The 27466-nt window shown below is 59.6% G+C and overlaps 1 protein-coding gene across 1 annotated transcript; it reads left to right on the top strand.

Annotated features, from left to right (window-relative positions):
- Positions 1 to 433: 433 nt before the first annotated feature.
- On the top strand, positions 434 to 27426 carry LOC136108071 (chromodomain-helicase-DNA-binding protein 6-like). Its single transcript, XM_065849562.2, has 11 exons — positions 434 to 605; positions 7106 to 7161; positions 16916 to 17415; positions 21463 to 21601; positions 22133 to 22282; positions 24132 to 24197; positions 24661 to 24719; positions 25041 to 25158; positions 26568 to 26654; positions 26881 to 27030; positions 27301 to 27426. Exons 2-11 carry the CDS (start codon positions 7129 to 7131, stop codon positions 27424 to 27426), a joined length of 1428 nt encoding a protein of 475 aa, XP_065705634.2. The 5' UTR covers positions 434 to 605; positions 7106 to 7128.
- The last annotated feature ends 40 nt before the right edge of the window (positions 27427 to 27466 follow it).

The following is a 27466-nucleotide window of genomic DNA, read 5'->3' as shown; positions in this document are numbered from 1 at the left end:
CTGCTGCTTCGCTTCAGAGCTTTGTATGAGCCGGGAAGGATGTGTTGCCTGTGTAGCTGTAAAATCCTTGCCTGGCACGTGGGAGGCTGTGCCGAGGGTGCTCTGAACAGCCTCAGCTCGCCACTGTGTTTGCAGAAGTGCTCTCAACCGTGGGGTGCTGGGAGGGACGTGTGGGGTGCCCAGAGAGGAGCAGGGAGGTGCTGCAGGCGGCTGGGCAGAGCGAGCCCTGGGGAGCTGGTGGGGATGGCTCTCTGGAGCGAGCTGGTCCTGCCGGCCCCGAGTCCTGCGCGCCAGGATCCTGCGCTTGGTCTTTGCATTCGTACCTTTTCTGCTGGGCTCAGGGGTGGATCCAGCTACTCTTTGGGCGCTGTACACTTGGTACTTGCTCCCACCACGTACAGAGGGGTGTGCCTGCTGCTCAGAACATCTCCTGGCTCTGCTTCATCCAAATGCTTCTCGTGCTCCTCGGGGTCTCTCTGCAGGCCGGGTGCAGGGGTGCATGTTCTTGGTCTGATGGTGCTGCAGCAGCTGCAGGTACAAATGGAGCCCTCAGTGTTCTGCTTATGTTGCCCGGCTCGTGCATCAGTCGCCGATTGCACTTGAGGGTTAGTACACAAGTGTGCGTTTTGTTTGCTCGGAGCTGTGTTTTCAGCAGATGGTGTTGAGCAAGCAAGAAACCGGATGCTTTGGTGTGGAGACATGTTGTATGGTGGAAGGTTTGGAAAGGCGCTTTGACTTTTGTGCCAGGCCCCTCCTCTCCTTCTGACGTGCAGCAGTATGTAGGAATCCACAGCCTGTCTTTCCATCAGGTGCAATCTTGAAAAGCATCCTGGGCTGCTCAGGGCTGTCTGTGGCACTGCTGAGAGGCAGCCCGAGCACCCGGCCTCTCCTGAGTGCTGCGCTCTCAAAATGTTGTTTTCCTTCGTCTCTGCCAACATGAATGAGTTAATGTGCCACATGGGTGCTGGGAGGCTCAGGATGGTCAAGGCTCCAGCCCTGCGAGTGCTGGGGCTGATCCAGGCCAAGCTCACACGTGCCTTTGGGAATATCCCTGTTACTGCTTTATTGGTTTTCCTTCACACGTTGACCTCCTCCCCGAAAGGTGTTTCTGGAACACGTGTTAAAAGTTCTCCTCTAGCCCTAGAGAAGGTCTGTCTCTTCACAGGTTACTGCAGCTTCTCCTTCCCTTTGCTCTCAGCTCATTTTCAACGCCCCTCCAGTTGAAGATCATCCTGAGAAGGTCTCCCACTTCTGAGGGAAAACAGGGGTGAACCACTCCCTGGGGATGTGTGCTGATGGGTAGATGATTGCTCCCCCAATTAGCTGTGGTTGCTCTCACAGGGTGTTTGTGTGTTTGTGCTGCAGGACCGGTGTCCAGGGCTGCGTGGTGGGAGTGCGGTGCGTGTCTGCAGGGTTCTGGTGGCACAGGAGCCACATGTTAACGAGCCTCAGCCTCTGAACTGGGAAAATCCGTCCTCCAGCTGCAGCGGAGAGCTTGGCCACTGGTGCGGGAAGGCTGGGAGAGGGGGAGAGCACACGGTCACTGCTTGGGCTGGGGTTGGTGTGGGCTCAGGGGTGGAATTTCTGATGATGTGTTTGACTTGTGCAGAGATGCTGCAGCTCCTGGAGGAGCCAAGGCAGGAGCCACAGGAAATTCTGACATGATGTGGGCTCGGTCGGTCGTAGGGATGTCTTGTGCTTTCAGAACAATAAAAATAAATCCAAGGGAGGAGGGTAGTAACCTGATGTGCCCCAAATTGTGTAACTGAAAACGTCATTGCTAGCAGCAGATGCTTGGTAGAGGCTGTGCCACAGCGAGCTGGTCTGCTCATGTGGAGGGACAAAACACAGCTTTCAGCACTGCTTCGCTCGTCTCCTCAAATGCACCGAGACAGCTCGCGAGCGCACGGCCAGCCAGGCAGCGCGGGTGCCGGGTCCCTGTGCTCGGCGGTGCGGGGTGCGGGGGATACAGCGCCACGGCCTCAGGAGGGAGGACTTGTGGGGCTGGACTAGATGATCTTTTGAGGTCCCTTCCAATCCCTAACATTCTGTGACCTCCCGTTAGGCGCGAGCGCCTGGTGCTGGGAGCGTTGCAGGCTGGCAGTGCTGGTGTGGGATGTGCATCAATTATCTTGGGTTAAAAAAGCATAAAAACTTGGGCATGGAGAATAAAAACTCCCCACTTGTGACAGTGGCAGTAAAGCTGAATCTAGCAGCCTGGAGCGCTTGCATGATGTGCTAGTAAGAACATGTTGATCTCCATATGAAAACCATAAGCTCATTTAGAAAACTGGGTTGTCTCATTTGAGATTAGAGTTTCTCTTTAATCTGCAAATGCTTAATTAGCATGGAAATGGCTAGTTAAATAGAGTTCTCAATGTATATATCCACATGCCAGTGTGGTGGTGCTCCCTGGCAGGTGGTGTTTCCCTCCAGGATGCTGGACAAGTTCCTGGCTCTGAGGCCAGGAGAGATGCTCTGGATGCAGCAGGCAGACCACAGCACGTGCAGCCATTAATGTGTTCCTTTGCTCCTCTCCAGCTTGTCCCCTAAGAGGCGATGGCAGGACAGGATTTTGAACAATGGGATGTATTAAATGCCCCGAGTTCCCTGGATTCACAACCAGCCGCAGGGGCTCTGCTCCCTGGCCAGCACAGCGTCTCACACTGCCTTGTACACCCCAGGATGGCGCCTCACCCCGGGAGCTGCAGGGGACGCTGGGGACTCGGGTGCTGTGTCCTCTGTGTGCGGGGAGACCAGCTCCTGACACCCGCACGGGCTGTGCTGGGCCTCTCCTTGCACTCAGTGACTTGGCGCATGGTCAGAGTAGGTGACTCTGTTAAACCATCTCCTCGGGGTCTAACTGGTATCCCAGCCTTGTTTCATCACAACAGATGCACACACCGGCCTCAGTGCTATGGAAATACATGGGTGTATGGTGGGGTGATACTGTTGTGTGGCTGTTGCCAGCTGCAACAGAGGACGGAGCGTAGAGGAGACCTGTCTGCTGGTGGTTTGTGCCGCTGCTGAGCGAGGGACGGCCCTGCCTTGGGGCTGGCCTGGCCCTGGCACCGCTCGCTGTGCCAAGCAGCTGGGCTCCAGTGGTGGGACCTGAACAGAGCCGGTGATGCCTGCGTAGAGCTTGGCGTGTTCAGCTGCTGTATGTGAGGACAGACAGAAGGAGAACCTGTACATGTTTCCTCTTGGTGCTTTGGGAGGGAGCTGGGTGAGTGTCTGCCCGTTCCGTTCCTGTCTGTCCTGGGCTGTGGCCCGTGCTGAGGGCTCCTGCGCCCTTTCCCTGCCAAGGGCTGGAGTGGCTCCGTTTGCAGCTGCGGGCAGCCCTTGCTGCCTAGAGAGGGGACAGAGCCGGTTCGCTGCCCGCTGCGGGCAGCGGTGCGGGCGCTGTGCGGGACACCTCCCCAGCCCAGCTCCGGCCTCCCACCCTTCACCCGTGGGTGCAAATCTGAGTAGAGGTGTGTGCTGAGAGGTGACCACTCTGCTTCGGTCACGGAGAAACCTCATGCTGTGCTCTCCCATGTCCTCTCTTGAACCTGTGCCCTCGTCCCCTGTTGCCCCAGTGCTCCTTCGGAGCGTGCCAGCGGGCTGGCCAGCAGCTCCTTCTCGGTTGCTGTGTGCCAGCACTGCCAGCCGTGGCTGGGCCAGCCCGGTGACTGCACTGCTGTGCCTCTTGCAAAGTGCTGGAGCCATGGGCTCTTCCACCCGCGTGCTCCGGGAACTGCAGCAGCCCTTCCCCAGTACTAACTTGAACCTGGGCAGAGTTGTTCATGAGCCATGTGTGTGCAGGTGAGTCCTTGTGTGCTCCCTGGGAAATATGGATTTTAGGAACGTGCAGCCTAGCCCACCGCAGCCTGGTGCAGGGGCGTCCCGGGAAGGAGAACAGCAGGCTGCAGGAGAGGGCTCTGGGGCAGCAGCACCCGGCTCTCCATCCTCTGGGGAGCCCAGGAACATCCCAGCTCTGCACGGCCCCTCCACGGAGCACCGGGCCTGCGGCACAAACCTGCTGCCGGCTGCTGTCCATGCACAGCCTGCCTCTGCCTGCCTTCCTTCTTGCTGGTCATGAAGCAAGGTCTGAAGCTCCTTCCCTGTGCAACTTGCTGGTAGCACTGGCTGCCCTTCCCTGCCTGCAGGCACCGTCCTGCCCAGTGCCTGCTCTGAACCCACCTTCGCCTGAGGGCTGGGTGCCTGTGCAGTGCCAGGCAGGGTGGTGCTGGCGCAGCAGCGGATGCTGGGGCTGTGGGGCTGAGCCACCAAGGCTGATGGCAGCGGGTCCCCAGCCCTTGCCTGGGCTCTGCAGAGGCAGCAGGGCTGGGCCACTTGCTCACTGTCACATTGGGCTTCCTAGCACCCCTCAGCCCTCTTACTCAGCTGCTGTGCTACCACCGTGCACGGGTGGGGAGCGTGTGGGACCTAGGCCACTAAATGTGTGTGATCCACAATGTCTGAGGTTTGTTTCATTTTGACAAACAAAAACCTGAAAACCCAGAGCTGAGTGACAGAAGGAAGCCCTTGTAAGCCATGGGATAAGACTTCTAGCCTGGGCTAGCGTGGTACTGAGAGACTTGTAACAAGGGATTTAAAGTTACTTACTTGCCAGAAGTGGTGCTGAACTGCTGCCTTGCAGACCACATCCTTTCTCCTTCTCAGGATCCATCCTCTGGGTTACTCCAGAAGAAAATCCATGAGTGAAAGGATGGGAAGCAGAGGCAGGGCAAGAACATCTCCCACCTGGGAGCCGAGGGGCTGGCTGGGCCCTGGCAGGACCTGCTGGGCACAGGAGGGGCTGGTGAGCCAAGGCCAGTGTGCTCCTGTGCTGCTGGTGGGGAGGGTGAGTGAGCATCTTGGAGTCTCCTGTAGCCCAGAGGCCTCTGTGAAAGCTGAACCAAACCCAGATCTCCAACGCTTCTGGCTCTGAGCAAACCCTTGGGATGGGGCTGCTCTCTGCTGGAGCCCGGCAGGATTGTGAGCCGCGGCAGCCGCTCGGGCTGGAATTGCCTCCCGGTCCTTCCTGGAGAGCAGCACTGGTGCAGCTGCACACACCTTCCTGCCTGGCTTAGCCCCGTGTCCTGCAGCCCTTCTGGGGCACGTTTGGGGGTACAGGAGGGGCTGGCAGGAGCGGTCATGAGAAAGAAATTCTGTGTCATCCTGTCCACAGATGCCATCAAACTCCTCCCCAGTCAGCTGGTGGCACTGGGTGCCTTGCCTTACTGCCACCGAGCTTGACCTGTATGTGAGACATCTGGGCTGGCCCGTTCCATGTAGCTGGGATCAGAGTAAGAAGGCTTTGCCTCTTCTCCGTGGTGCGGTGGGCATGAGCCATGGACCAGCACTGACATGCAGAATTCATCCCCTCTTTGCCCGCCGGTAGGACCCGCTGGGCTCTCCCCTTTGGTCAGGGGAGAAATGGCTCTGGGTTTTGGTGAGGTCTGGGCCCAGCAGGTGCTGCTGTCGGGGAGGGAGACATGATGGGGGTGCTGGGGGTCGCTGGGCCTCACCTGCAGACCGGCGGCGGTGCGAGCTTGCCCTTGTGCCGAGCGAGTCCGGCAGCTGCGTGGGAGGCTCCTGTGTTGCTGTGGCTTGTGGCGTGAGGTTTGTGTGGTACGGGAGGGGAGCAAGAGGCAGGTGTTTGTGGGATTTGTATCTAAATCCCTTGTAAAATGCTCTGGGCTCTTTAGCGCCCGTTGCTCGCACTGTGGGAGCAGACAACTGCTTGGGCTCGGCTCCCCAAAAAGCGTCTACTGCCTGGAGCAGGGTGCTCTGGGCAAACCCCAGCAGCTCCGTCAAGTGTACTGTGGCTGGGCCTGCTGCGGGGAGCACACGGGGCTGTCACCTCACTGTGTCACCTTGAGTGTGGCTGGTGAGCGTGTTCATCCCGGGGAACTGCAGCAACGCCCCATCCACCCGGGATCGGTGCCGACCGCCCCATGTGTGGCGGGGCTGCTCCTGGCTTTCCTACCAACACAGCAGCGGCAGGAGGGAAGTGCTGGGCCCGGCGTTCTCCTGCGTCTGGCAGTGTCCGCTCTACGCCCAGTCCAGAGGAATCGGGCCTGGGCAGCTGCGTGTCCGCTCGCCCGCCAGCCGCACGCTGGGGTGGGTGTCAGTGCACAGAGGTGCGCTGGGTGCTGTGTGGGTGCAGCTGCTGGGGCAGCACCTGCAGGGAGCTGTGGCCATGGGGAGAGGCCAGCCAAAAGGTGCCACGGGGGGCAGGGTGCTGAGCCGTGGAGCGGGGAACTTGCGGAACAGTCTTCGCCCCAGAGAGCTCTTGGATTTCTGTATCACCATAGATCCCTCCTTGGTCCCCTCCACTAGTGGGGGACAGTGTGGGGACCCGTTTGCACAGGCAGTTCTGCCTCTGGCACTAAGGTGCTGCTAAGAGCTGGACTTGCAACTGCAGCCCCTCGGGGCAGGCTGGGGAAGGGGGGCTGCTTGGGAATCACCCCACCTGCAGCTCCCCCTCCTGCGCTGGGGACACAGGCTGCGGGACAGCCGGCCCCTGGCCCTGCCCCGGCGCTGCTCCGGGGCTGCTGCGGCTTCTGGGGAGATGGTGTCTGCCAGCACAGCTCTGCTCCCTCCTTGCCCTGTCCTTGTCCCCTGGCAGCTCTTCCTTGGCAGGAGGGCTCGCAGTCCGCCCCAAGCTCCTGCATCCTCTCCACGTCTCTCCCTGCTGTCTTTGCTGCTTGGCAGAGCCGGGTTTGTTTACTGCGCTCCTCTGCTGCAGCGGGGCTGGCAGCAGCCGACACGTCTGTCAGGGGTGCCGGGGTGGCTCTGGGGCTCTGGGGAGGTGACGCGCGTCTCCGCTGGCCCCGGCTGCGCCGCTTCACGCTGGACTGCGGCTGCGAGGTGGGTCCTGCCCGGCGGGGTTCAGGTAGCACCGAGCTGCAGAGATGTGTGCTCGGGCTCCTTGCCATGGCTCAGCAGAGCAGGTGTCCCCAAGCTTGTCCCCGAGAGCGTTTCAGTCCTGCAGCTCTGTTGCTCTGAGTGGCACTGGGGTTGGCTCGGCCTCTTGGAGGGGTGATGTGGAAGGATGGAGCACCTCAGGTTCTCCAGTCTCTTTATTGTGAATTTTTTTTTGTGTTGTGTCTTGCAGAAATAACATTCATCCCAGATTTGATGATAATGAGAATACAGAAAAAAGAAAAGCAGGTTTGTGACCCTCTCTCCTTCTCCCAACTGAGCTGACAAGGCCTGGGGACCTTGTCCTGTGTGTGAATTGTTGCAGATGATGTGTGGTGGAAGTGGGGGGGGCTGCATTTCCAGACGAGGCTGCAGCTGAGCAGGTCAGAATTTGACCTGAGCTGCAACCTGGAGCAGATGAGTCTGATGTGGGCAGTTGAACAAGGTGGGGGTTATCTTCAGTAGTGGAAATGCTCTTGATTTGGTTCTGTTCCCTGTGCAGGAGCAACCCTTCATTCCCTCAACATCCCTAGTATTGGTTCTCCTTTGAATCTCATCACAATAATCTCACAAAACCGCATGTTTGCTGCGATTGCTGCTGATAACATGATCCTCCAGGACCAACACGGGCGGGGAGGCTGGGGAAGGTCGTGGCTGCGGGGCTGTGAGAGCTTGGCCAGGGAATCTTCCCTTGCTCAGAAATAGTCTCAGCCCACCAAGCTGCCATTCCTGAATTGCCACATTGGCTCATATCTACCTGCTGCTACTGGAGGAGATTTATGAGCCAGTGGTATTAACTGTGTGCCGAGGAAGAACCTGAGCGTCAGCACTCCGATCAAGGGAAAGGACCTGTTACGTGCGTGGAGAGTTGCTCTGCGTGCCCGGGTGAAATACGGCTGGAGGTATAAAACAAACCGGTCCACCCTGCGCTGATTTGTGTCTGTGCTGCTTTTAATAGGAAACCATTAAATTGCACACTGATCTAAGGGATAAATCTGCTGGAGAGCACGAGCTGGTGCCATTTCTAGCCAGCCCTGAAGCAGCATTTTCGTGCTGCTGGGGGCAGCTGCAGATGGCACCGTCACGGCAGGTTCATGGCGAGGAGGAAGGGGAGGAAAGGTTTGGAAAAGCCGAGTGTGCTGTTGTGAGCTTGCAGCAAGCCAGCCGCTGTGCATACAGGAAGGTGTGTGTCCGGAGCACCGATGCTGTAGGGAGTTTGTCAGTGTGTCCTAAAGACGCTGTGAAGGAGCAGAGCCAGGCTCAGGGGAGGAGGAGGGGAGCGCGGCAGGTCCTGCGTGCCAGCCCTGCCAGTTGGCCCGGCCGGGCACCCAGGGCACGGGCCAGGCCGCTCTCTGCTCCAGGAGCCAAACCCAGGTAAGGAGTTCCCACCACTCCTTTGGACTGGTGTAGTGGGTTATCCGCTCTGGAAATGGGATTGCTGAAATCACGTGGGTTTTAAGCACAGCAAAACCGTCCTCCCCCAGCATTTGGAGATTTTAGAGGGCTCAGCTGCCAAAGGGTTTTGTGTGATTGCCCTGGCAGATAAAGTCTGGGATGGAGATAAAGGCGTGTGGGTGTGAACCAGGAGGGGTAGGAGTGGAGCTGCTCATCCCCTGAGCTCTCTGAACTGGTAGCAGCATAGGACAATCCTTGCAGCATGTCACAGAGTGAGCTGCAGCGTTCCTGGGGTCACCAGCTGTGCAGGGGCTGTGCTGGGATGTCCCCAGAAGGGTCTGGGCAGCAGTCAGAAGTGCTGCTGTGAGTTCAGTGCTTGGATGAACTGGCCAAGCAGGGCTCCTGGGGGTGCTCTGGGTTCCTGATGGATGTGGTGGAGGGGCTGGCTGGGTCCCTGCCCTGCTCTGCAGAGCCTGCTGAGTGGCCTTGGAGCCAAAACGAGCAAGAGGTGCCATTCCACATCCCCCCGGACACCTGAGCGCAGGACCTCCCACACCTTATGAACAGACTCCTCATGGCACCAAGACTGTTGCCTTCACAAGTCCATTGAGCAGTCTCTCTGGAGAAGACAAGATGCTCATGTGCTTTCCAGGGCTCTGAAGGGCCACGCGTTTCCGTGCGAGTCTCCCTGCCAGCCTCTCACCTGCAGAAGCTCCACCTTGGTCGTGAGGTAGGTGTAGGTTCAGACCCGTGGGTACAAAGGCTTGCAAAATGCCGGCACCCTTCACATGGGCCAGGGATGGCAGGAGAGCTGCCAACTTCCTTTGGGAATGGGTTCTGGATGTGCTCTCCCCTTCACCCTGCCCCTGGCTCACTGAGCAAGTGCCTTGTCCTGGCCATGGCCCCCGCCGGTGGATTGTGAAGCCTGCGGTGTCGCAGGGACCTGACCTGGGAGCAGCTCCTGTCTGTGTCCCCTTGGAGTCCCCCGCAGCAGTGCCGCCCTTCCTGCACGCGTTAGGATGGCTTGGCACGCAGGGCATTGCCAGCTGGTGCACCAGATGAGGGGCTGTTGTTAGTGCAGGCAGGGTCTGTGTTTGCACGACTCGTCTTAGTAATGCATGAGAATCTGGTGGATTTGTCACCAAGCTGTGACTAACTCATGAAACCTGTCGCTTCCCTCGTGACTTACGAGGCTTCATGCCAGGGTCCTTGTCTGCTGGCACTGGTGGGACGGGGGTTTCTTGCTGCCTCGGAGAGCAACAACAAGCCATGGATTTTCTTTGGGGGCTTCAGCAGCACCATTGCTCCTGGGCTGCCTCTCCCGTCTGTGTCCTGCTCCTCTCTGGGCACTGAAGGGTCTTCTGCACATTTCTGCCAAGCTCTGACTTGTTGAATAACCTGAGAAATATTGAACTAAAATAAATGCAGTTATCCCACCGTGCCTGTAAATGCCGTTGTTCTAGACCCATGGAAGTGCTCCCATCCGTTCAGGCTGTCGGAGCAGAGCAGCACTGGTTGCCTCTTGGAGAGGGAGGGGATGGGAAGCCTGTGACCCCCTGGCTCCTGCCTACTCCTCGAGGGCTCTTCTGATTTCCATGGAGCATGGAGGAGTTCTGCTCTGCTGAGCAGCATGTGGGCACCTGTGGCTGTAAGGACAAAGGGGAGCGGTGAGCTGCCAGGGTGCCCTGCTTCTCCACCCACAGCCAGGAGCACTGGTCCTGGTCCTCCCCCGTGGTCCCGAGGGCTCCTCACCCTGCTGCTGCACAGACCCTCCTCTTTCCATGCTCCTTCCTGCCTTCCCCCCTGACCAGAGAGGACTGAGCAGGGAGGACGGCCTGGCCAGCCCTGGGCAGCCCCGGCTCCCGCTGCCCCTGCCGTGCCCTGTGCCAGGGCGGTGAGGACGTGCGCGCCAGGGCTGGCTCGGCCACAGGACGGAGCTTCCCGGCTGTAGTTGCTGAGGACTGTGTCTCAGTGGAGCGTTTCGGGAATGGAGCCAGGCCCCACCTCCATCACACACATCCCATGGCGACTGCAGAGCCTGCTCGGAGACATGACGGAGGGTGGCACTTGTGTATTTTTAGCTTCTGCTGCATTGCATTAAGAGCTGGAAATGAGGGGTGTGGACACCCAGTGACTAGAATACACCAGCCCATGCTGTGCACACCAGAGAGGACGGCTCAACAGCCTGCTGAAACGCTGTGTGTGGAAGGAGCTGCCTTTTCCACTCCTGTCATGGGGCTCTGCAGCCGGCTGTGCAGACAGACTGGGCCGGTGGTGGCCAGTGTGACCATCTGGGGACGGCAGAGCTGTGTGGTGGTGCCACCTCCAGCTGCTGGTGGCTTCAGTCAGTGCCCTGGGGGAAGGCGAGCAGGCCCTGGACGTCGGCCTCTGTGTGAAGAGCGTGGAAACCTTTGGTGAGCCCTGCAGGCAGGGTCCCCATGGACACTCCACATATAGCACAGATGCTGTGTGCAGTGAGCTGTGCCCTAGACCCAAATGCAGGGCTTCTTTGGGGGAGTCCTGCTTCTCCTGGGGGGCTGCAGGAAGGCCTGGCCCAGCCTGCAGTGAGCGGGGATTGAATGACGCTGGCACTCGTGCAAGATGGCACGTGGGGTGGCCACTGCTGCTGGCTCTGGTCACACCGCCCGGCAAGAACGTGTTGTGTGGATGTTGTCTGAGCCCGGCGGCCGGCGGAGCTGGCTTTGCTCTTGGCGATGACTGCGAAAAGGGCTCAGCTGTGGCCTCCTCGCAGGATGGAGCTGCTGTTGAGACCCTGAGGCTGTGGCAGGGTCGTGCAATTGTAAGTGCTCTCTGTTAGCCTTCACGGCTCTCTGGGGAGGTTTCAAACATTTTTGTCCCTCTGACCTTCTCTTTGATAGTAGTTACACACATGGAACAAGACTTTGTGCTCCAGCTGCTGCCGAGGGACTTGTTTTCCTGTATGAAATGTAATTTAGAGAAGATTCCTCGGGGAATAAAAAAATGTACAGAAGTTACATAAAAGCTTATTCCAAAAATGTAAAGTGCCAGTTGAGAGGCAGCGCAAAGGCACAGCTTTACTGATAGAAGTGGCGCTGGGCGTGCGGAGGCTGCCTGGGTACCAGAGGTGGGCATCACCTCCCAAAACCTGCAGGTCAGGGTTTCGCTTCCCCTGCCTCCCAAATACCCCAGAAACAACAAACCTGCATGGTTAGGCAGGCACGTGAGAGACACGCAGAAGAGGCTGTTCAATGTAAAATACTGGTTTCCTTTAGTGTAAAAAGTTGTAGTAAGAAAAAGGACACATACTCAGGGAATTTAAAAGTAAAACAAGGCGGGACTGAAAAGATTTTTGGGAACCACTTGCTAAAGACCCAGAGTCTAATAATAGGGTTTTTTTCTGAATATCTTAGGACTAAAAAGCCTTGAAGAGGAGTCAGAGGGTAAATAAGCACTGAGGTGTCAAGTGAGTGCTCATGGAAACGGGGTGTTGGCAGAACGGCTCCCAGCCCAGACCCAGCGCCAGTGCCAGGCCCATCGGAGTCGCCCGTAAATTAAAGGCTTTGATAAAGACATTGGTAGCAAAGTAACACAGGCCACCTGGATTTGATGGTGTTTGCTCTAGAATTGTGATGAGATGTTGGGAATCGCTAATAAATAGTGTTGGGGGCCGTCACCCATCAGGGCCTCGTCCATGGAAGGGGAGGTGCAGCAAGTGTGAAACTAAAGGACAGTAGGTTTAGTTGGGTATTGGATAAATCATTAGGAACTAGAATTAACACTTTGTCTATGAAAATACTACACTGGTGAATAGTCAGCATGGCTTTTGTAAATCAAAGTCAGTCCTTGCGGTCTGCCCGGGGTTTTGGAGATGGCCACATCGCAGGCTGGGATTGCTCTGGGCTGTTCAGTGCTCAGGGGCTCCCACACCACTGCCGAGAAAGTTTGTCACCAAATGCTTTTACATTGTCCTAATCAGAGGTGATCCTGTAAATTAGTTAAAGAATAGGAGGCAAATCACAGGAAGAATGTCTCTGTTTTCATGGTACAGAGCAGGGGACAAGGTACCAGCTGATTCCTGCGGTCATCAGAGGTGCTGAAATGGAAACGGAGTCTGAAGAGTTGAAGAAGAATCTTACGATGTGCCAGGTAATGCACATGGGGGAACCAGCCTTGTGTGTCTTTGCTCGGGGTGTCCCCGCTTCTGGAGGGGTCTATAAAACACTGGCAGAGAGTTTGTGGTCTGCCTGCAGGTTGTCCCAGAGGCACATCCAGCGGTTGGGAAGGGGAGAACGATGAGTCAGAATGATGTCTGAGAGCTGGCCCGGCCCGAGGAGAAGGGGACTTGTCACCTGTCCCTTAGCTGGGCCGAGAGCTCTGCAGGGGGAGGATGTGATGGGGAACAGCAAAACAGGGAACGGAACAGAGCAGGTGACAAGGTGCTCTCACACCTTGAGAACTAAAAGCCACTTAGGAGGGCAGCATGATTTAAACAACATTAGCAGGTTTTTCCCATACCTTGTCAGCTGGTAGTACAGAATGTCACCGGGTGCTTTGGTGCTCGTGGTTACGGTTGGGTTCATGCAGCTGTGGTCTGGATGCTGTCCTGCTGCTGGAGCTCCGAGCTGCAGTCAGGCTGGGCAGACAGGGAGGCAGAGCTCGCTGCCCATGCTGCCCACCCTGCCCACACTGCCCGTGCTGCCCACCCTGCCCACACTGCCCGTGCTGCGCACCCTGCCTGTCCTGCCCACCCTGCCCACACTGCCTGCGCTGCCCACCCTGCCTGTCCTGCCCACCCTGCCCACACTGCCTGCGCTGCCCGCCTGCTGCAGCAAGCATCCTGGGGCTGCGATGTGCCAGGTTTAGGCTCCTGAAGCTTCCTGTGTTTCTCCCCTGCGAAGGGAAGTGTTGGCGTGTCACTGCTGGCTGTTCCTGCAGACGTGGTGGCCGGTAGCCCAGGCAAAGCCATGGGCAGCCTGATGGCTCGTGCGGATGTGTGTCTCAAGCCACTCAGTGTGCTGCAGCAGTGTCGGAGTGACACGGCCCTGTGGAAGCAGAGGTGGTGGTTCCCGGTGGCACCAGGGCCGCGGCTGGTCGGGGACAGTGCTCCTGCGGCTGTGAGCGTGCTTTGGAGCCACGCAGGAGCACAGATAACGCTGGCACTGCGTTCTCAGGCTCTTCCTGTTGACGAGAAGCCAGGATAAACTGAACCTCATCAAGGGAAGTAGGAAAAGCCCATTCCTGGCTCACAGCAGTGTGCCGAGCTCTGGCTGCAGGTTTGTGCTTATGTGGATGGCGGGAGCTTGCCATGGACTTGTAAGAACATGACATGGAGCCTTTTGCCCTCAAGAGAAACGAAGCAGCCTTGGGTGCTGGAGGGTTTCTGAGGCTGGCAGTACCTTGCGTGGTTTCCCTGTGCCTGCTCAAGCCCTGGCCATGAGCTGCTCGGTCCCACAGGCTGGTGTTTGGTGGCCCTTCCATGGCAGGACATGCACCAGACCTTCTGGCTGCTCCAGCTGGAGGCAGGTGCTGCTGCCCGGTGCCACAGCAGCTGTGACGGTGATGCCCACGGGACATCCCGTGGCACAGTGCCGGCACTGCTGGCGCTGGGGCCGCAGCGCTGCCTGGGAGGTGGCCGAGGTGGACGCTGAGGCACGGAAATTGCTTTACAACCTGTGAGGTTATGAAGAGGTGTGTTTATTCAGCGCTGGACACACGGGATAGCTCTGTTCAAGACGTGTGTAAATTTCCAGCAGCTGCGAGCTGGGTTAAATGCGGTAAAGTATTACATATTCATGAAAGTTCTAGGAATGCCTGTACATATTCGTAACCAGTCCCCGAGACGGTGGTTCTTATCACAATGAGTTCCGGGAAATCATTTCCATAGTCTCCACCTCCGGTCCCTCCTGGTTGCGCCTGTGCAGTGGTCGTGGGCCGGGGTCTCCGCTGTGCGCTCTCAGCTCTGGCCTGTGTGCTGAGTTGGCTGGGACTCAGACTGATGAGGTTAGAACTGGCTGATCTCCTGTCCTGTGCCCAGGATTCTGTTATCTAGTTCACCCAAGGATGCAGATAGGGGTTTTTTATCTTTGCAAGGCCTGTGAAGTCATCAGCGATCTCCTGTTTCTCATACAATAAGTTACACAAAACTCTAAGCTAGGCAATTCTATGTGGGTTAAGGGTTGGCTCTTTAAGGGTTAGCTCCTTAAGCGTTAGTTTTTTAGGTGTCAGTTAGTTCCCTGTATCAACACGTCTGTGCTGCCCCTGTGGTGTGCTCACCCAGCGGCTGGGGGCCGTTGGCAGCCCGGAGGAGATGCAGGAGGAGCAGCAGGATTGTTGCATTGCCGCAGCCAGACCGTTGCCCGTTGGGTGGTCTGCCTGGAAGCCAGCGGCCCCTTGCGAGACTCAGGGCTACAAGCTGTGGCTGGGAAGAAGTAGCTGACCCTCCTGCTGTGCAGCCATGCTGAAGATTTGCTTTCTGTCTGGTGTCTGCACTTGGCTGCTGTTTAGTGCAGAAGCAGAAGGAGATCCGTGCTCTTGGGGGTCTGTGAGCTTTGTAGCTAATCCAGTGAATTGTTCCAGCTGATCCCGAGCTTGCAAGATCTGAGGAATGCAAAGGCTGGGACTGATCCTGTTGCTCAGCCCATGGGCTCAGAGGCAGCATGTCTAGTGCTGATTTTTTCCCAGTCCAGAATAGGTTCCTCTCAATTGCTTGGGTGCACTTTGGTGGCTTGTCCGTGTGACAGGGTGGCCATCTCCCCGTCGCAGGTCGCTGGAGCAGCCGCAGCCAGGGCAGAGGGCCAGGGGTGGCCGCGGGTGGGCAGGGGTGCCGGAGCAGCCGGCCCGGCTGGTGCCAGACGTGCCAGCAGCCCCACTTGTGGGTACCTGCAGGTGCCTCGGGGGCTGGAGGTGCCTCGGGTGTCTTTTCCCCTTTGTTTCATTTAATGCTTCCCTCTAATGCAAATCAGAAATCTGAGCACACACAGTGGCCCGTGCCTTGACCACTCCAGTTCTCAGCCATGGGATGCAGACATTTACATTCTCTCCTGCAGCTTGGGGATGTCTGAAGAGCTGGATGGTGCTGGGGCTCCGTGGGGCCAGGCATTGCTGACACAGGCACCGGCACCTCAGCACCAGGGAAGTGGCTCATGAAGGAACCCGCACCCCTGGCCCGGGGCAGCTGTGGGCGCTGGGGCCAGCGCTGCCACCATCCCTGCGGGCACGACACTGCCCAGCACCACCAGGGCCGCTCACCACAGCCCCACAGCTTCCCTGCGAGGGGCTGCCACCCCCAGGCTGGCAGGACAGGCCTGGCAGGGGCTCAGACTCATGGGACAGCCACCAAACACCCATCTGCAGACCAGCTTCCAGCCCTGGTCACGCTGCTGGGCCCGGGCTGGTGCTGACCTGCAGCCCTGCGGCGCTGAGCCAGGCCGGGGTGGCCGCAGCTCCGCTGGGACATGGCTGGGTGTGAGTTAGAAGGAGTGGACTGGGTGGCTGTGGGTGAGAAGTTTGCCCTCTCCTGTGGAGGATGTGGGGTTGGCTCTCCCGCTGGGCTCCATGCTGGTGCTGCCGGGGCAGAGCGCAGGGACAGGCTCAGCCGTGCCCCAGGGATGGGTGCGGCCGTGGCCCCGGCCGCAGGCAGAGAGCAGAGGGAGCCGTGGGCCGGCCGAGCGTGCAGGCAGGGCCAGGCGCTGCCTGTGCCGGGGCACTGGGGATGGGAGCTCACTGCACAGCAGCTGGGCTGGAGCCTGACGTGTTCCTTTCCCCATCCTTGTGCACAGCTACTCCTCTGCCCGGCCCTTTGTGCCCCTCTGGCAGCTGCTGGAAGGGATGTCTCTGGTCCCTGCTGTGAACCCTCACCCACAGCTCCCTTCCTCCAGCTGTCCCCTGCCTGCCCCGCTGGCCCGGGCTGCTCCTGAGGAGCCGGGATCGCTGCTGACAGTCCCGGGCTCCTGGTGGCAGACACTCCTGCTGCTGCTTGAGCACACCTGGGCCTTTTCAGGCTGTTTCTGGTTGGGCTGCCATGGCAGAGCGTGCCAAGAGACAGCTGAATTCCCGTCAGTGTCCAGCACTGGAAAGTTCATGGGACATGAAGGAAGAGCTGGAGCAGGAAGAGCAGCTCTGGCTCCCGAGCACCCAGCAGCTCCCAGGAAAGGTGCAGGTCTAACCCCCCTGAATGGACCTGGGGGCCTGTTTCTTGTTGTAGAGACTACAAGGCATCCTTAATGCCCTCTCGTGCCCTGCTGGGACAGTCCCTGGCTCTGTGCAATGGGCAGGAGGTGGCCTGGGCGCGTGGGTCGCTCTGGGGCTCAGCAGGTGGGGTGTGATCAGAGGCAGGACGGTGCCGGGGGCACAGCAGAGGGGCCAGCACTGGACCTGCATGGGCTGGGGGGAACTGAGAGGCCTTTCCAGCCTGTGAGCCCCTGTTGGGCAGGGAAGAGGTTTCCTCCCCCGTGAGCTGCCTCTGTATGCGGTGGCCATTAGCCATAGACCCCCGCAGGTTGAGGGATGTTGCTCGCGCTGCGCCCAGGTGATTAGAGCCTGTCTGGGGCTGCAGGTCCCCCTAAAGCACTTGCTATTTCTATATGTGGCATTTGCTTCACACGCCGCCTTTCTGTTCTCTCTGCAGCCGCCAAGCTTCAGAGCACTGAGCTGCTCCCCGATGTCGGATGCCTGGGAGTGCGAGGCGCAGGACCCCTTTGGCAGCAGCAAGGAGCAGGACCAGGTGCCCGGCCAGGTGACGGTGACAGCCATGGACACGGGTGGCCAGTGCCAGTGCCCAGAGGAGGAGCCTGACGAGGCTCCGCAGAAGCGGACGAGCACCCAGAACGGGATGCAGGACAGTGGGGGTGGGGGCACGGGGGTGAAGAAGAAACGGAAGAAAAAGGATCTGGGAGAGCAGGAAGGGGGAGAAAAAGCATCTGTGGAGGTGAAACCAAAGAGGAGGAGAGAGCCTAAAGAACCAAAAGAGCCTAAAAAGGCCAAGGAACCCAAGAAGCCGAAGGAGCCCAAGCAGAGGGAGGTGGCCAAGAAGCCCCGGAAACCTCGGGAACCCAAAGCCCCCAAGGAGCCTAAAGACAAGAAGAGCGGCTCTGAGCCTGCCCCCAGAGCAAGATCCAGGAAGAGCAGGTGGGTGGTGGTGTGACCTGGTCTCTGTGCCCGGTGTGGATGGGGCTCTGGGCTTGCAGGAGCTTCGACCGAGAGATCCGCGCTGGGCCACCACGTTGCAGGTGCGCTGGCTGGACGTGGTGGTCGGGAGGCCAGGATGAGCCCTCTAGCCACACAGAGACAGGACATGTGAGTGCCCTTTTGGGGGATGAGGCCCTTGAGACCCCAGGTCCAGAAGAGACCAAAAAGCCTTGGCTCCTCCTTGGCCTGATCCTGTGCTGAGTGTCCTGAGGGGCAGAGGGACCGCAGGGAGGTGTCTCACCAGGCCAGCGAGGTACACGGTGCCTGTCACGCCTGTTTGGGGATGCAGGCAGTGGGTATGTGAGTGAGCCGAACCTGACCCCGGGCTGCCTGTGCAGGCGAGGGTCCCCGCACGCCCGGGGCTCGGCAGCCTGGCCTTCCCTCGGCTCAGCTTTGGGGATGCTGGAGCTCATCCTGTCTCTTCTCCCCATCCTGGCCAGCAGGACCTGTCCTTCCCTCGCGGCTGCGGGGCTGTGCCGGCAGACGAGGTTGGCAGCACGGGGAGGCCTGAGGACTCCCTTGTACTGCACAGCCCATGCATTAGCCTCCGGTAATTCCTCATCCTTTTAATTAACAGGCTGATTGGCCAGAAGCTCTCATTTCTTAGCTCTGGCTGCTTTTTAATTGGGAATGTGTGCAGATAGCAGAGCAGGTCTCAGCAGCACCAGCGTCATTTGGTTTACTGTCGTGGACTGGCGAGAATAAGTGGTTTTGGAGAGGCCTGTGCAAAGCAGGCCTATCGGTTGGAGCTGGGCCCCCCTCCTGTACTGTGAATAATCCATAGGGTGGATATATTTCTGCTGTAAATGGGATTAGTGTAGGAGCCAGCTGGGAATTGTTCAACAAAACCTGCCTTTCTTGGAAAACATCAGTTTGGTTGAGCTTTTTGAGGGCACTTTCCTGGAAGTGGTCACCAGAATGGGCGTCCCAGGATCAGCAGGATCTGCCCACCTCGCTCCCATCGTGCCTGCCCGCAGGACACGTGTGCAGCGCGAGGACCGAGCCCGGGGTCTTCCACAGCCCGGCTCTTTTGGAGCTCGCTGACCGCAGATGTGGAGCTGGCGCCAGGGGGGCCGGTGGTGCCATCGGTGTGGGCTGGTGGGCAAGAGAAGCTGTGGGGAAGGGGAGGAGTGGGGCAGCATCGCTCCCATGCCAGGCTGGCACGGAGCTCCGCAGGGCGAGGGCTGGGTGCTGTGTCCCCAGCAGGTCCCAGGGCTGTGCAGCGCTGTCACTTCTGGTGTCCCTGCAGCCTGGGGCTCTGCATGTGGGGGAACCCTGAGCTGTCGTGGGCCAGTGAGCTGGAGCAGATGGGGATGGACAGACGAGCGGACAGTGCCGGCAGGGCGAGGGAAGGGCTCTCAAGGCCCCGAGGAGGCCTGAGGAGGGAAGGAGAGGGGCTGCAGGCAGGGAAGGGAAGGGCGAAGCCCATGTAAAGGCAGCATTGGGCACCGAGGAGGATCCTGGGGTGAGGAACACAGCTAGAAGCTTTTCCTGATGACATCTCTGCTCCACCAGTGAGAAACTGCCATATACAGGAGTCCACCCCCATGGTGAGACCTCTGGGACCAGACTAAATCAGGGGAAACCTGGGGAGGAGCAGACTGTGGATGCCTGGGCTCCTGGAGGCACTCAGGGCTCCAGTCCTGGAGGCACTCAGGGCTCCAGTCCAGGAGCCACCTGGCAGGTCCCTGGGCTGCCAGCGGTGCCTTCACAGGGCGCTAAAGCAGATGGTGACAGTGTGACCTGCCGTGGGGAGCTGGGGTCAGGCCCTGGTGCTGGATGTGGGGCTTGTGGCAGTGGAACCCCGGCTGCAGAGCTGGACACCCTGGTCCCTCCTGCGAAGGCACGGCGCGGTTTGGGGGTACCAGGAGGGCACTGAAGGGGGATCCACTTGCTGTGCTGGGTGTCAGTGTAACTCCATAACATATCATGCAGCCAAACGTGGGAGTGTGGGGGTGCCACAGAGCTCTGTGCTTTCCTGATGCCCCGTCCCAGTGGAGCCTGGGCCTGTGGAGCTTCGTCCCGCTCACCCCCACCTTCCAGGAGGATCAGGTCCACCCTGCCGCTTGGGAAGTCCAGCCCGTGGGTCCTCCTGGCAGCTTCCCCCTCCGCAGCCGCTCTGCCAGCCTCCTGTGGGACTGTCACCTTGGCTCTGGCTCAGCCACCAGCAAACCACCCACGGGAGGCACGGCTGTGGGGCGGAGGCACCCATGGGTGTCAGCTCTGCAGGGACAGGGCCGTGTCCCCTGTGCCCGCTGGCTGGGCCCGGCAGCGCAGGGAGGGAGAGGCGAGCGGCAGGCGGGGGAAGCCTCGGCGCAGATGGGATGATTGCTGGGAGTCCTCTAAGTGGCGGATAATGGTAGCATAATTTCTTCTAAATTATTTCTAATCATAGCCAACTACTGGTTCATGAATGAAGCAGTTGTTAATTGTGACTTACAAATCAATATCTCGGGAGTTATTGCTCGGGTGGCAGCAATGCTCGCAGTGCACTTTCAGGGCCTCTAATTGAAGTGTGAGTGCATGGCCGGGGCGTTTTTGGCCTGAACGGCGGATTTTTAAGTGCTTGTTTTTTGCTGGCCCCAGGCGAGCAGTGATCTTTCTCATGTGATGTGGGTAAAACCTCGACACGGCTTTGTAAGAAACTGTTCCTCTGCCGCTGTGCCGGTCTGGGCTGTGGAGCGGGCAGATGGCGGGGCCACGAGTGAGGAAGGGGACATTGCTCAGCCTGGGGACAGGCACCAGCTCTTTGAGATCTTTCCCTTAGCTGAGTTCCCTGCAGAGAGTGAGGGTGGACGGGCACGTTGAGACGTTGTTTTACGCTGGTGCTTCCTGGGCACTTCTCTTGCGTGGGCAGGTTGTGGTGGGTGCTGGGTGCCACACGGGGACGGGTGGCCCTGACCCCAGAGCGTGCCACGGGGCTGGGTGCGTCTGCATGTTCTGTATTCACAGGAAGGGGGTGGGATGCACAGGGAGCATGGAGGACAGTTTCCTGGTGGGACGGAGCCTCCCGGGCAGCCCTAGGAGGTGGTGGTGACCAACGTGTTGGCCATTGCACCGGTGGGACTCTGGGACCTGCATCCTCCCCGTGTTCATAGCGATCATGGGCCTTATCTCCCTCCGGCTGAAGGCACAGGCCAGCGGCTGCTCAGCTGCTGTCCCGGGAGGGGACTCGGTGCTGTGGGTCAGGGACGACAAACCACGAACTGGAGCAGCGTCTGCCTCAACGCTGCTGTAAGCTTTACCGAGGTCTGGCAGGGCTGGGCAGCACACTTGGGAGGTTGCCGGCTGGATGGCCAGTCCTTCTCAAACTGGGCTAGAAGGTTTGTCTCGGGGGTGCCAGGACACGGGTTGCCCCTGGAGCTGCTGAGCTGTATCCCTGATTTCGTTGGAGCAGGATGTGTCTGTGGGTGCCTTGTTGCCCTGGCCTGCTGGGGTTGCTGGTGGGGAGAACCTCTTCGCACCCGCGCTGGACGCGGGTCTGAGTCTCGGTCTCCAGCTGGGGCAGATGCTGCTGTGCTCTGTGCAGGACCTGCCTTTGCTCTGGAGACTTGGTGGTCGCAGAAGGGGCCACCCTGCCTGGAAGGGGGAAGCTGGCCTGGTTCCTCATCACCTGAGACGCTATCCAGAGCGTCCTGCCCTCACACGTCTGGGCTGCCCATGCCAAAGGAGCTGGCCATGAGCTGGACCCCATCTCATGTAGCCCTGTGGGGCTGTTCCCCTGGCTGGGGGGAGCCCCCAGCCCCTTCCTGCCCCACACCAGAGATGGCCAGGTGGACACTTTCATCCCAGTGTACTGGAGCTGGATGCAGAAATACTCGATGGTGACGAATGAGCATCACTGATTGGGGATCCCAATGCTGAGGGTGCCCCAGGAGCCTTGAGCGGCCTCTGGGTGATCCGGTGGGAGCAGAGCCCTGTGTGGGTGCCTGCTGGCTCTCCCCGGGATCCCTAGGACAAGATCTAACTGTCAGTCTGTCTTGGCAGCAAGGACACCCCTGTGGAGAAGAAGAAGAAAGGGAAGAGGAAAAATGAGATACCAGTGGACAGTTCGGATTTGGATCAGGGTCTCCTGAGCCCATCCGTGCAGAGCCCAGAGGAGTCTGCAGAGTCAGCCGACAGCCAGGTACGTCCAGAGGCCTTGGCTGGCTCTGAGTGGGGGGAGATCTGGGTCCTGGGGTGCAGCAATCAGAGAGCACTTTCAGCAGCAGGGCTGGTAGACCCTGGACCCAAAGATCTGCCAGCCACCCTGCTTAACGGCAGCTGGCGGCCTTGGGTTGGGTGCACGCTGCTGCCCTGGGTGCTGCTTGTCCTTCACCCTGGAGTTTCCCTCTCCTCCATGGCTCCGGGCAGCTGCTCTTTGCTCCCACAGCGCAGAGAGGCAGGTCAGCCCTGCAGGGCTGGGGAGCTGCACGTGTCCCGCAGGGCTGCTCTGCCTCGGGGCTCTGGGGCTGGTGGAGCTGTGTGGGTCAGGCAGTGCTGGAGACATCAGTTTGCCCCCAAGGGCTGCCTGTTCTTCCCACCACCTCCATCCCACTGGGGCAGGGGTTGGGCTGGAGGTCAGGCAGCCCTGGGGTTTTCTTTCCTCTGCTCAAGCAAGGAGGAGGTGCCTGGTCTGCCCACCCCCCCATGAATGCCTTTTTCATCCCGTACACAGAAACGCCGCTCAGGACGGCAAGTGAAGAGGAGGAAATACAACGAGGACCTGGATTTCAAGGTGGTGGATGATGATGGCGAGACAATAGCTGTGCTGGGAGCTGAGCGAACCTCCGCGCTCTCCGCCTCTACCCTGGCATGGCAGGCAGAGGTAGGGCTGGATGTGGGGCTGGGGTGACAGGGCCGCCTGCCCCACACAGAGCATCCTGAGGGTGTCAGTGCTGAGGATCAAGAAAGTGGGGGATCCCAGCACACGTATGGGGTGAGAATGTGCCTGCCTGGGAGGCTGTGCAGGGACTGTGAGTGCACAAAGGGATGGGCAAGAGGCGTCCACATCCAGTTGTCCCCCTCCTGCTTGGAGGCTAAGGCCTCTGGAACATGCCATGTAGCTGGACATGTCCCTGGAGGCATGACCCACCATTGCCCGTGCCCACCTTTGGCTCTTGTCTCTGTAGCTCCTGTCTGTGAGGTTGGTCTGTTATTTTGGCTCTGCCAGCCGAAGGTTTTGTAGGTGCCAGGTCATCATTTTCTGCCCACACCGCTGCTCTCCATCAGTGCCTCAAAGTGTAGAGATGCCCAGCCTGACACCTGCCAGCCAAGCTGATGTGCTGGGCAGCGTGGCAGAGCTCTGGACAGCGTGGCAGGGCTCTGGGCAGCGTGGCAGGGCTCTGGGCAGCGTGGCAGAGCTCTGGACAGCGTGGCAGAGCTCTGGGCAGCGTGGCAGGGCTCTGGGCAGCGTGGCAGGGCTATGGACAGCGTGGCAGAGCTCTGGGCAGCGTGGCAGGGCTCTGGGCAGCGTGGCAGAGCTCTGGGCAGCATGGCAGGGCTCTGGGCAGCGTGGCAGAGCTATGGACAGCGTGGCAGAGCTCTGGGCAGCATGGCAGGGCTCTGGGCAGCGTGGCAGAGCTCTGGACAGTGTGGCAGGGCTCTGGGCAGCATGGCAGAGCTCTGGGCAGCGTGGCAGAGCTATGGACAGCGTGGCAGAGCTATGGACAGCGTGGCAGGGCTCTGGGCAGCGTGGCAGAGCTCTGGACAGCGTGGCAGGGCTATGGACAGCGTGACAGAGCTCTGGGCAGTGTGGCAGGGCTCTGGGCAGCGTGGCAGAGCTCTGGGCAGCGTGGCAGGGCTCTGGGCAGCATGGCAGAGCTATGGACAGTGTGGCAGGGCTCTGGACAGCGTGGCAGGGCTATGGACAGCGTGGCAGAGCTATGGACAGTGTGGCAGGGCTCTGGACAGCGTGGCAGGGCTATGGACAGTGTGGCAGGGCTCTGGACAGCGTGGCAGGGGCCAGTCGATGTCACTGCAGGTCAGGTTCTGCAGCCCTGCCGCCTTTGCCCGCTGGTTCAGCGCTTGCTCCCAGCGGTGCTGGCAGCTCCTTCCTGCTGGTCAGTGTGTCAGATCCTGCAGCTCATTCCCTCCCTTTGTTTCTAACAAAGCTGCCAGATACTAATAATGGTCACTGATTGTTTTCATAGTGTTCCCATGTCCCTCTCTAGTTCCCTCTTCACAAGGCTGCTCCGGGGTCAGGGCTGACCTGGCAGGGCAACGTGGGTGTGCTGAGGCCCCAGGGCTGCTCCCCCATGGCTTGGACTTGCAGGCTTCCCCGCTGGATCCCGGCCATGTTCCTCAGCAGCTCTCTGGGGCGGCGCAGGGCTCCTCTGGCAGCCAGCACTGAGCCACAGGCCTGTGTGAGCCGTCTGGGCTGCAGGTCAGCGTGGGAGCTCCCAGCACGGAGCGCTGGATGTGGCTGCGATGGCAGCGCTGTGCCCCGGCCATGCTCACGCCAGCCTTTGTGGCCAGGGTCAGGTTGGAGCTCGGTAGTACCAGGGTGGATGCCCAGGTGTGGGAAATGAGCGCTGCATGAGCTGTCCTGCTCCCGCAGTGCCGGCTCCGCTGGCTCGTGGGCTGGGAGAGGAGCCCACGCTGTTCTGTGCTGGAGGGTGCCAGAGCCAAACCACACCATGAGCCGGTGAAACAGTGCTGTGCTCTCCTGTCCCCAGGAGCCTCCTGAGGATGATGCCAACATCGTTGAGAAGATCCTTGCCTCCAGGATGGTGCAGAAGGAGGTGAGTGGCAGAGGTGTCAGTGGGGCTGGAAGTCCCTGGGCAGAGGGAGGAGACGGGATCTGGCTGCCTTCAGCAGCAGGGACATGAGACGTAGCAGCATTGGTGCTGCTGTGCTGTTCCTTGCGCTCGCTCATCGCAGGGTGCTGCTGCGGTGTGCCCAGACTGGCACCGTTCTGGGTGGGGGATCAAAGTGGTACCTCTCCTGCCACGGGCACCAGAAAGCCCCTGGAGATGAGCCTGATGCCCAGGAGGTGTCTGAGTCCCCCTTGTGGTCTCACTCCATGTTTTCTGAGGCCACCGAGCCTGTGGGGCCGGCAGCGTGCTGGGTGCCTGGCCACCCTCCCTGGCCGTGGGGCTCAGCCCATGGCCAGACAGGGGACACTGTCTGCCCAAGACACAGAGGATGCCCCCATGGTTCTGCACAGGCTCCGACTGTCACTAACTCTCCTTCCCTTGGTTACAGGCTCATCCCGGAGGCCTGGCATTTGAGATGGAGGAGTTCTACGTCAAGTACAGGAACTTGTACGTGCAGCGTTGTGGTGCCACGGCAGTGGGCCCTGTGCGTGCAGGAGCGAGGGCTGTGCGCTCCCGGCTCCCCGTCTCGCTGCCCCTGTCCTCCTGAGCCAGCCCCGGCAGTGCGAAGCAGCAAAGCTGCTGCAGCCCCAGTGCTCAGTTCTGGCCGGTACCTGGGCCACAGCTTCCCCCAGTTTGGGGTTTCACATGGCGAGGCGCAGGCTGGGTGTTCTCCAGGCTGCTGCGAGGTCCCTGCTGGTCTGCGTGGTGGATGGGATTGGGTCCAACAGCCTCTTTGGTCGTGTTTTGTTGATTTTTTTTCCTCCACAGCTCCTACCTTCACTGTAAGTGGGCAACGCTGGAGGAGCTGGAGAAGGACCCCAGGATCTCCCAGAAGATAAAGCGCTTCCGGAACAAGCAGGCTCAGATGAAACATATTTTTACAGAGGTGAGAGCTGAGCGTGACAACCAGCTGCGCCCAAGCCCAGCCCTCCAGGGCCCCGTGTGGGGCTGAGCGGGCCAAGAGCTGCGCGCTGCCTCTGGCGCCTCCAGCGCCGAAATTCCAGGCTGGGGATGGGCAGGCAGGGCGCACTGTGCCGTAGCTCAGCGATGTCGGGGTGCTGCCCAGAGCCCTGCCCGTGCCCCCTCGCTGGCACCGCCGCAGTGCCCGGGCAGCAGCCTGGCACCCTGAGCTTCCAGGCTGGTTTGAACCAGGGCACAGCAGAGGAGGGTGAGCGGGTGGGGGTGCTGGAGCCAAGGGGCTGTGACAGTGCCCTCAACACCCACAGTGTCACTGGCAGAGGTGTGGGCAGGGTGACAAATGTCACTTGCAAGGCACTGCCAACCCTGGAAGCCCTGCTCAGTGCGAGGGAGGGCAGCGTGCAGCGCTGGAGGTGCTTTCATGGTGGAGCAGAGATGCTGTGGGAGAGAGGGAGCTATAAATACTTGGGCTTAGGGCAGCTCCTGCCTGCTCTGCTCTGTAAGCAGATTAATCTTGTTTAATATGCAAGGTGTACTATAATTTATCTTGCTGCTTTGGAGACAGTTGTTGGATCTCCTCAAACTGCCCCTTACAAGTATAAATCAGGCCAGTAGGCTATGGAAATTTCTCCATGAATGTAGTTGGAATGCTGGGGGTGTGGGACACATTTCTGAGTCCTGACTCTGTTTGGGGTCTTTCCCAGGATGCAGAGGAAAAGCATGTGTTGGAATGCACTGTACCACTAACAATTTAGCAAGGAGCAAATGCTTTTTCCTGTGACTAACTGGGACTGGAGGAGCTGTGAACATAGAATCCTGTCCTTCCTCCTGCCCAAGCCCTAGGCAGTGTGTCTCTCGAGGACAACTGCTAGTCTAGAGCCCGCTGCACCCCAGGTACTCCTGGCAGGAAGATGAGCCTCAGGAGCAGTTGTGCTGGTGGCAGCCGAGCTGAAGGTGGGGAGGAGAGGCAGAAACAGGGAACACAGCGCTGTCCCTTGCAGAGGAGTTCAGCGGGTGCTGTGTGTGGCTCTGCTGTGGCAATTACAGCTCTGGGTGCTGCACGTAAGCTGGAGCGTGCAGCTCAGGGCTTTGTACCTTGGGGCCAGATGGGCTGCAGAGGACGTTCCTGCCTCCCAGCAAGGGCAGCGTGGAGCCCGCAGCTGCTCTAAAGCAAGAGCTTTGTGTTCTGCAGGGCTCCTGCGTCCTCCTTGCCCAGAGACAGATGTCACGTACCTGTGCCCAGGGCACTTGGTGTGCTGCGCACAGCGAGCAGCGTCCTGGGGACAGGTGTCCTGCAGCTGTTTGCTCATGCTTGCCATCTGGTTAACCCTGGAATCACCTTGAACTTACCTCTCTTTTTACTCTTTGCTATCACAGCCTGATGAAGATTTGTTCAACCCAGACTATGTGGAGGTAGATCGAATTCTGGAGGTGGCTCACACGAAGGACCCTGACACCAGGGAGGTACGTGGCTGTGTCGTTTCCTCCGTGGAGGGAGGGAAGGAGGCTGGACAGGAGGCCCAGACCCACAACCTGCATCGCGTGTCATCTCTGAGCACCCTGAGGCCTTCCCAGCCCTGCACATCCCCGGGGACCCCTTGGCACAGGGGTGAATGGAGGACTGCGCCCAGACACAGGGGGTGAGCGGCCGGAGCCCTGCGCTGACCCCCAGCCTCTCTCCGCGCTGCAGGAGGTCACTCACTACCTGGTGAAGTGGTGCTCGCTGCCCTACGAGGAGAGCACCTGGGAGCTGGAGGAGGATGTCGACCCAGGGAAGATTAAAGAGTCCGAAGCCCTCCAAATCCCTCCAGAAATCAAGCACATGGTAACGTACCCAGAGGTAACGTACCCGGCTGGCAGCTCGCTGCCCTGGGCAGGCAGGGGCCTTCTTGTCCCCACTGCTGCAGTGCAAGCCCCGTATCCTCCCCTCCAGACGGGTTAGTTAGCAGGACCTGAGGGTGGGATCTGATGGCCCAGACCTTGCTGTGAATCAGCTGTCAGTGACTGTTGTGAGGGGTTGTCCCGATGCGCAGCCCCAGAAGCAGGGCCTGCCCTCACTGAGCATCAGCCTCTTCCCCCCACGGACCTTGCTCCTGCTCTCTCCTCCTAGGAGCGCCCAGCATCTGACTCCTGGCAGAAACTGGAGAAGTCCCGGGAGTATAAGAACAGCAACCAGCTGCGGGAGTATCAGCTGGAGGGAATGAACTGGCTGCTCTTTAACTGGTGTAACAGGTGAGGAGGGGCTGGAGCCCTGTGCTCCCACGAGGGGTCCTGCT

This window comes from Patagioenas fasciata, chromosome 16 (assembly GCF_037038585.1).
Source record: "Patagioenas fasciata isolate bPatFas1 chromosome 16, bPatFas1.hap1, whole genome shotgun sequence".
NCBI classification, from domain to species: domain Eukaryota; kingdom Metazoa; phylum Chordata; class Aves; order Columbiformes; family Columbidae; genus Patagioenas; species Patagioenas fasciata.
The sequence above is the reverse complement of the archived record's forward strand: the minus strand, read 5'-3'. Positions and strand labels throughout refer to the sequence as shown.